Raw genomic sequence first — 10,000 nt, forward strand, 5'->3', positions numbered from 1 at the left:
TTTAACTTTAATCATATATTTTCTATAATGCCCCCGTTTCCCTTGTTGAGACGACCCCCCTCCCCCCTCTTGTATCGTCTTCCCTTCCGTACACTCCCCTACGGGTCTTTTGTCCCCCCCTCTCCCCCCTCCCCCTCGCCCCCCTTTCAAATCTCCTCTCATTCTCTTTTCTTGCAACCAACCCGCAACAACGGGAGCGGCTGAAGAATGAGAAGGACTGGCTTGCATTTGAGTATTTCCCCTGAGTTTCATTTTTCCATACTTTTGTCCGAGGGCTCTCATTGTCCACACAAATGAGAGATGTGTTCCAGGCTGTGGTTTGTAGAGGAGGAGGAGGAGAAAGGGGGAGGGGCCTGGGAGTGGGAGTGGGAGGGACTAAGGAGGAGCTCGGGGGAGGGGGGGGGAAGGAAGAAAGAGGGACTTGAGGGAATGGGGGGGGAATGGATGGGTAGGGGGGTAGAAGAATAGTCTTCGACGAAGAATAGATTGCTCTGATGAATATTGGGATGCAGAGAAGTGGAGGTCTTTCTTGCACGCACTGAGTCTGTGTGTATGAGTGTGCTGTCCGTGTTTAGTTGTGTGTATATGTGCGGTTGGATGCAGTGTGTGGTTTATTTGTGTTTGTGTGCGTTGTGTATGTGAGTGTGGGTGGGTGCAATGTGTGTGGTTGGGGTTGTATGCACTGTGTGTGTGTGTGTGTGTGTGTGTGTGTGTATGTATGTATGTATGGTTGGATGCACTGTGTGTGTTTTTGTCCACGGCGTGTGTGTGTGTGTGTGTTTGTTTTGTGTTTCTATGCACGGTGTGTGTGTGTGAGAGAGAGAGAAAATTCTTATTCATGTGTTTGTATGTTTGCGTCCGTGTATGTACTTTTCTGCTTGTGCCTTTGTGTGTAAGATTGCTTGCATTGTTGCCTCTTTTTGCTAATTACTTCATAATATTATAAAATCGTCTCGTGGTGAACCACTTGTTTATGAACCAATTTAGGTCATTAGTTTAGGAACTAAATGAGCTTAGGTTTTTAGATACATGAATACATAAAAAATCGAGGTGAAATTAGACAAATCTAGAATCTAATGGAATGACACATTCGGCCATATGTGACAGTTTTAGTTCAGATGTCAGTAACGATGACAGTTTTAGGTCGTTTGACCAGTTCATTCACTCAGACGCGGCAGTTATATTGTATCGACTGTTATGACAGTTTTGAGCCAAATATCGAGACATTTACCTATTCAAATGTGACAGTTTTAATCTAGATAACGACAGTTATGACAGTTGTAGGTCTAACAATGATTCTAAAACCGTTTTTGAGGAATACCATGACAGTCTGTGAAGATCGTTACAAACTAAATACAGATAGTTTTCTAATTATAGCTGATAGTTTTAAGCCCAGTAATATTTCCTCTGCCAGTTGTAATCCAAATGATGGTGAATTTTTTAAGCCCTAAATGACAGTGTCAAGCCCAAAAACGTTTCTTTCGCCATTTGTGATCGTTTCCAGATAGGATAGGTTTTAAGTTCTGCAAGACAATTTTGAGTTTTAAGCCGAAATGGCTACGGTCTTCCACTCTACGTGAGAGTGTTAAGCGTTAGAAGATCGATTTAAACCAAATAACGGTAGGTTTTTAAACCTCTCGCTACTTTTCAAAACATTAAAAAATTAAGACTAGATAAATCTTGATTAGTTATAATATATATATATATATATTTACTAACTGGAAATGACAAATTAAACGACGGTTTAATTATTATAGATTATAGATATTTACGAGTTTGATTATAATAAGTTATAGATATTATACGACAGTTTGAATGTTATAAGATATGAATATTATAAGGCAGTCTGAATATTATAGGTTATAGATATTATAGGGTAGTTTGATTATAGTTAGTTATATGTATTGTATGACAATTTGATTATTATGATTTATAGATATGCGAGACTTTATTCAATTTTATAGATATTATACGAGTTTATTTTATTTTATAGACATACGACAGTTTGATTATTATAATTTATAGATATTATACGACAGTTTATTTATTCGATTTTATAGATATTATACGAGTTCAATTATTTTATTTTATAGACTTACGACAGTTTAATGATAATAAGTTATAGATATTTTAAAATAGTTTGATTATTAAGTTACAGATATTATACGACAGTTTTGCCCCAAACAACGACAGTTTTGATGATCTCGGGTTCGATTCCAAAGCCGTAAGGAGATGACAGGTGGTCGTGCTGTTGGCGACAGAGCGGAGGGAGTGGCGTCCGGAGATCAAAGAGGGGCGTCTCCAAGATCTCCTTCGGGTTTCCGGCGTTCTGCCCGCCCCGCCGGGTCTCGGGAGAAATCTCTGGAAATATTTTGCGTCTTTTCCTTCGGGGGGGTTGTATTTTTATTTATTTATTTTTGTTTTTATTTATTTTTTCTGTACTTTGATATATTTACATTTTTTTATGTGGTTATTACTGTTATTTCTATTTTTTTAGTTCAGTTTTTTATATATTTGTTTTATTCTATGTATTAATTTTTGTTTAGTATTGTTTTTTCTGTGTTTATATATATATATATTTATTATTGTTACTGTTATTATGCTTTTTATTTTTATTAATTTGTTTTGTTATAGGTTTTTTTATATCTTTTATATAAAGTATAATACTAAGACCTATTGCTCGCGTGCTTGGGCAGGTGATGTTTTCTTTTTTAATGTTTGTTTATCTATCTGTACCTGTCTATCTACCAAAAGGGCGCGTCCACTTTACAAGGGAAGTAGTCAGCCAAGGCAAGGCTACCACTCACCCATTCCTTCACCCCTTCACCCACAATCCAACACTCGTTTGTTGTTTTAACATTCGTTTTAGACCCTTGTCTTAGTAGGTAGTTTTATTATTATTATATTTTATATACACACACATACACACTTTATATATATATATATATATATATATATATATATATATATATATATATATATATATATATATATATATATATGAATATATGTATATATATATATTTATATATATGTATATATATATTTATATATATATATATATATATATCTTGTATATATTTAAATATATATATATATATATATATATATAATATATATATAATATATTACTACTACTACTAGCACCACCACCATCAACACCATTCGTTTCCTGTCTTTTCTTCCATCGCCTTCTGCATCTTTTTCTTCATTTTCTGCCTTCTCCCTCCCCCCTTCTAACACTCCTCTTCCTCTTCCTCCTCTTTTCCTCTTCCCCCAACGCTTCTCACCCTCTTCTTCCTCTTTTTACACCCCATCTTTCTCCAACGATTCTCACCCTCCTCTTTCTCTTTCTTCCTCATCTTCTCCCTAGACCCCATCATCCTCCAACATTTTTCACGTTCCTCTTCCTCCTCTTCTTTTCACACTCCTCTTCCCTCTTCTTCCTCTTCCTTTTCCGCCGACGTTTTTCAACATCTTCCTCTTTCTCCTTCCAGTGATTCTCACACTCCTCTTCCTCTCCCTCCACTCACACTCATCTTCCCACTCTTCTTCCTCTTCCCGTTTTACCCCAAACTCTTACCAACATCTTCCTCTTCCTCTTCTCCCTCCACCAATGCTTCTCACACTCTTCTTCTTCTCTCTCTCCTCCTCCTCCTCTCCCATCCTTCTCTTCTCTCCTCTTCTTCTCTCTCCTTCTCCTCCTCTCTCTCCTCCTCCTTTTCTTCTTCTCTCTCTTCCTCCTCCTCTTCTTCTTTCAGAGACAACACCCCCATATTTTGTTTGCCCTGAGCGGGCCATTGTACCCCAATAGAATACCTTGGGCTTCTTTTTTTCTGTTGACACGTAATGATTGCAGGATCCTGGGGCCCGCTCGCGCAAACAAAATATCGCCACTTATCATTCCCACTTCCAAACAGATCGCAATACCTCTCACCCTCCCCGGAAAACGCCGGGAAACGCTTCCAGAAGCTTCTGCCTGGAACGACTTTTCCCGAAGAACGAATCGCCCAGAAGGTCTTCGTCCTCCCCGGAAGACGCCGGGAAACGCTTCCAGAAGCTTCTGCCCGGAACGACTTTTCCCGAAGAACGAATCGCCCAGAAGGTCTTCGCCCTCTCCGGAAGACGCCGGGAAACGCTTCCAGAAGCTTCTGCCCGGAACGACTTTTCCCGAAGAACGAATCGCCCAGAAGGTCTTCGCCCTCTCCGGAAGGTTCTTCTTGAGGCGCGTCAAGTCGAACGACTTCCTCGGTGCGATTATTATCCCTCAACGATGATCGTTCATGGCTCAACGATGATCGTAGAACGATTGTCTAGAGCACTAATTCTTTGTTTTTAGCGATTTTAGCGGCAGTCGCTCGAAGCAAATCAACCCCATTCAAAAACAAAGAATTAGTGCTCCAACAATCGTTCGACGATCATCGTTGAGCCATGAACGATCATCGTATCGAGTAAAATGTACCTTTAGAGGTGTGGCATGGAGGTGAATGAAATATGCTGACGGCAGCCAGAAGGGAAAGGGGGAAAGGACTGTGCGGTATGTGAGGGCTTCGACAAATCCATTCGACACTTTGTTTACTCGTTATATTAATTTGGTTTTATTTATTTTGCCTCCTCAGGTGCTGGCTTACTTCTTTCTCTCTCTTTCTCTCTGTCTCTCCCCGCCCCCCTCTTTCTCTCCCTCTCTCTTTCTGTGTCGCCAGACGATTTTATTCATCTGAGTGGGAGACTCGAGTCTGTAATTAAATCGCGTGCCGCTGTTGGAACGGAAAAAAAAAACTATTCCGCTGGGTTGAGTATCAGGTGATTCAGAGAGTATTAACTAATGTTATTGTTGAACTCTGCACCCAACTAATACAATCACGGGGCCCGAAATGCGCTGTTTGCGTATTTGCTTATATTCGAATTTGGACAATAAAGGGAGCCGGAAAAAAAATAAAGGGCGAGGTCGGGGGGATGGGGGAGGGGGGACTTTGATTACTGATATTAGCGCGATTTAATCGAGATAATTCGAAGCATTGTTCTTGGCGTTTATCCGCATTTGTTGGACATAATGACGGCGACCAGAGTTCCGGGGAACGAACATTTGTCATCGGGATAATCTACACAGGAGGTTCAGGCTCGGTTTGCGGCCGGGCCCGGGACCACATGGCCGACCCCTTTTGTCTCTTCCTTGCGCTTGTCGAGCGTCTTTTGTTTCAGGTCGTCCATGCGTGGCCTCCTTGGCGCCGCGACATTTGGGGCCGCGGGGACGGGGCCCGGGGGCGGGGAGGGGGGTTATCTTTGTTTGGGCGAAGGGCGGGTGTCAGGTGGTTCGACGTCACGCTCCAGCGACTCTTTCCTATTTGGCACCAGAAGATTAAGAAAGGAGAAGCTTCTGGGCCTTCCGCAGCGTCAATTCATCTATACCGACCCCTCAGGGCTCTCCCACTGTAGTAGTATTAGTCAGGTCTAGGTAGTCTACCGCTCCCTTGACTCTCGTTAACATAGGATCACTAGAAGGATAAAGGAAAATGAAGTAATACCACGTATTCAGCACTTCCTAGCAACCCCTAGAACTGGTTTCAGCACTTCCTAGCAACCCCTAGAAGTGGTTTCAGCACTTCCTAGCAACCCCTAGAAGTGGTTTCAGCACTTCCTAGCAACCCCTAGAAGTGGTTTCAGCACTTCCTGGCACCCCGGGTTAAGGTTGCCTGGTCTTGTGGGTTCTGCTGTACGGGAGAGTCTTCTTAAAGACTTTTGAGGTGTATTGTCCCGAGTCTTCTTTGGTTATTCGCTTGGTATCATCGGCATGTGTTTACCATCACCAATACCTCTACCATCATCACTACCACCATTGCCATCACCACCACCACCATTACCACCACCACTGCCATTACCACCACCACTACCATTACTACCACCAACACTGCCATCACTAACATCACCATTAATACCACCACTGCCACCACAGTCATCATCGCCCACTAACACTACCACCATCACAAATACTGCCACCATCACAAGGCATCCCGACTTCCATCATTACCTTTACAACTATCACCACCACAACAAATCACTATTCCCACAACCATTACTACCACCATTGTGCCGCTGCCATCACTGCTATCGCAATCAGCACCAATATATCTTTAGCTTCACCACCACCATCACCGCCACCACTACCACCACCACCACCAGACACCACCAGACACCTGCAGCTGTGTCTGGCGCAGTGGGCACCCCCGCCTCCTCCAGACACGTCACTCCGTGGTTCCTCTTCACTTAGGTTTTCTCCGCGTTGCACCTTCTGTCCTCCTTTGTCCCCACCCCGTCTCCCCCCCCTCTCTCTCTCTCTCTCTCTCTCTCTCTCTCTCTCTCTCTCTCTCTCTCTCTCTCTCTTATCTCTCTATCGCTCTTGTTATTTTTTCTTTCTTTGGGTCTTCATCACCTCCATTAATTTCCTCCTCCTCCCTTGCCGCCCCTCCGTCTCTCACGGTACGGACAATAATAGAAATAGAATATTTTCTCCGTGAGAAGTGTTTTTTTGGTCGACTTGGTGGCCGTGACCGGATACAAGGGGGTTGCGGTTCTTTGCAGGAGAGTACCAAGGCTGCAGAATGATCTCAATTGCCCCGTATTCATCTTTTGTGTAAATAATTGTCAAGCAATTCTAAGTTCCTCTGTTGTACAACTGACCCATTTCGTCAACAGCCCTATTGGTAATCCAGTTTTCGCCTCTTTATTTATTTATTATTATTTATATTATTATATATTTTTTATTTATTATTTATATTATTATATTTTATTCATTTATTTATTATTAATTTTTTTTCGCATCCGACATAGTTATGGACCAAAAGGTCTCCTGTCGACATGCTCCGCCTTTGTAATCCTTTGTAATCTCCATACTCCTAACCTCACCCGTTTCCACTTCTCCCCCAACCTCTCCTCCCCCCTCCCCCCGTCACCCTCTTACACCCTCCTCCTTGCTGGGGTCTGTCCCCAGTCCCTTAGACTCGCCCGCACGCCCATGTGCAACTGTGTGGGCGTGCTGGTGCTTCTGCCGCATCTGTGAGGGGTAGGAGGGGGTGGGTGGAGGTGTCGTCCTCGTCTCGATCAAAGAACAAGGCAAGGGGATGGTTTGGTACCAAATAGAGTCGATAACACGTTTGTGTGTGTGTGTGTGTGTGTGTATGTGATTCACCATGGTCTTTGGATCACGTGTTGGATTAGTGATTGACAGCTATTTCTCTCCCGGAAGAGAGCTCAGAACTCGTTAACGACCCGCAGCGCAGCGATACTGAAATTATTTCAGCCCTGGGCGGGATTCGAACCCGGACTACCGTAGTGGCAGGCGAGAACTCTAACCACTGCGCCACGAGGTTGTATGTGTGCGTGTATGGGGGTCATTCTACGGAAACAAAAGTAATTACGGAGAAGTTTTTGGGGGAAAGAGAGAGAGAGAGAGCTGGAAAGGCATTTTGATTGTTCCCCGTACAAGTATGGAACTCCTTGGGTAAGGGACAAAGTTGGAAGGAAGAAGGAGCTTGCTTGATTTCCGTAGGGAGCGGTGACGGGATATAACGAAATGAAACCGAATGACGTACGTCTTCGGAACGATAACGATGCCCCTCCCATTCCCTCCAAGACTCCCTCTCCCACTCCCACCCCAATCCTACTCTCACTCCCCTCATTGAGGGGGTTAAATGCGGTTTTTTGAAATGTGGGTAACCTATATTATTAGGGTTTCATTGTATTCCAGTGTAATTGATTTGGATATATATATGTGTATATATATATATATATATATATATATATATATATATATATATATATATAATATATATATAATATATATATGACAGGAACCCACAGTCGGAGAAAATAAACATTGAATAAAGAAGAATCCTATATTTCGGCTATCAACTGTAGCCCTCTTCAGGAAAGTACATAGAGTAGAGTACTGATAGCTGATAGCCGAAATATAGGATTCTTCTTTATTCAAAGTTTATTTTCTCCGACTGTGGGTTCCTGTGTATCATTTACAAATGTGCTACTACATTTCTGTTTAGAATTATATATATATATATATATATATATATATATATATAATATATATAATATACTCCTTGTGAAGTTCACAGCTTTGAGATGATTTACAACATCTTCCCCCAAACAGGACTCGAACCTTGGCCATGCGGGGCGATAAATCATAAAGCAGCTTCCTTCGCTCCCCAGGAGGCTCCCAGGAAAATGTTCAGGTCCTGGAGGAGAAGAAGAGGAGGAGTAGGGTGTTTGCTAGTACATTGCCGTGCATGACCAAAGTTCGAACCCCGTCGAGAGTAAAATGTGTGTATATATATATATATATATATATATATATATATATATATATATATATATATATGTGTGGGTTGTAACTTATCTTAGGGCAGTGAACTATGTTTAATACATGTGCAGAAGGTTTATTGTCCTTTTTAAAGGTTAGTAGTTGATTCCCTCCCCCACCCCGATTTCACACACATGTACATTTGGATCCTTGGGTTACTAGACATGTATATTAACCTTGATATCAGGGTTTACAGCCATTTCTAAGCATTTTTGGTCTATGACCGCTGTAACAGAGACTTATAGACTCTTCACACGTGTCGACTTTTCGCCGTGCGCCGTCCACGACACGACGCCGTACTTCCAAATAACCATGAGTGTCTTTGGAAACTTTCACACATCATGATCACGTGTGAAAACATACATAGATACCCATGGTTATTTAAGAGTACGACGTCGTGTCGTGGACGGCGCACGGCGCAAAGTCGATACGTGTGAAACAAGCCTTTGCGATGTCACTGAGGGAGTGTCTAGAGATACTCATGGTTGTTTGAGACCACGACGTCGTGTCGTGGACGACGCACGGCGAAAAGTCGGTACGTGTGAAACGAGCCTTAGTGAGATCTCGAACAAGGATAACTTTAGCACGTCACTCAACACTCACCTATCGATGATGACGGGGTCGGAGGGCGTCTCGTTCCTGTTGCCACAGCTCTTCTTGTCACAGCAGCGACTTCGGGAGGAGAAAGAAAGAGAAGAGAAAGGTTAGTTTCCGTTGGACAAAAAAAAAAGAAAATAATGATAATAATAATAATAATAATAATAATAATAATAATTACTAATAATAATTAATAATAATAATTAATGATAATCATTAATAATAATAATAATTAATGATAATAATTAATAATAATAATTAATGATAATCATTAATAATAATAATAATTAATGATAATCATTAATAATAATAATAATAATTAATAATAATAATAATAATTAATAATAATAATAATAATTAATAATGATAATAATAATAATAATAATTAATAATGGAGTGATCCAAAATTACATAAATCCTTTTCACCTCGTCTTCGGCTGGTACATTTATGTCTTTGTTAGATTCACCTTCAAGTCAGTGATGGGACGATGAAAGCATTTTCAACGATTCCGATACGAGTCTTGATATTTCTCTAGATTTTCGATTCCGATAAACGATTAATTAAAAATGTATTTTTTTCATAAAATATTTCTTTCCCAAACCAACTGCAGAGCCTGAAAATAACAACGAATTATAATCAACGAATGTATCGTAATCGTAAGTTTGGGACAGAATCGGGAATCGTATCGGAATCGGAAGCTTGTACTAGTATCGGTAATCGTATCGGAATCGTTAAATATTTTGGTATCGTCCCACTATTACTTGAAGATGACTTTAATAAAAACAAGTGAATATCATGACCAGATGAGGTACCAGATGAGGACAAGGTGAAAAGATTGTATATATAAAATATGTGTGCATACATGTATTTGAAGCATTGATGAGCACAAATTGTATAAAGACAAGAAATGGTAATATTCATGGTGAATGGAATTAATTTTACTCATTAAACATATGTTTACATAAATATGATAACAGGACATTAGGAAAAACACATTGAACACAAATGAACAAGGCAGCGTGTTAGAAAAA

At 41.0% G+C, this 10,000-nt stretch overlaps 1 protein-coding gene across 8 annotated transcripts in view; it reads right to left on the bottom strand.

Moving 5' to 3' along the window:
- Window positions 1-10,000, bottom strand: part of kn (EBF transcription factor knot) — a 413,486-nt gene that overhangs the window by 228,249 nt on the left and 175,237 nt on the right. For all 8 annotated transcript variants that reach the window (XM_076201327.1, XM_076201328.1, XM_076201331.1 and 5 more), the window contains exon 6: window positions 8,975-9,043. In XM_076201327.1, coding sequence (XP_076057442.1) covers window positions 8,975-9,043 — 69 coding nt within the window. The remainder of the gene's footprint in view (window positions 1-8,974; window positions 9,044-10,000) is intronic.

Source organism: Oratosquilla oratoria, chromosome 18 (assembly GCF_046742065.1).
Source record: "Oratosquilla oratoria isolate Oo_2021 chromosome 18, ASM4674206v1, whole genome shotgun sequence".
NCBI classification, from domain to species: Eukaryota; Metazoa; Arthropoda; class Malacostraca; order Stomatopoda; family Squillidae; genus Oratosquilla; species Oratosquilla oratoria.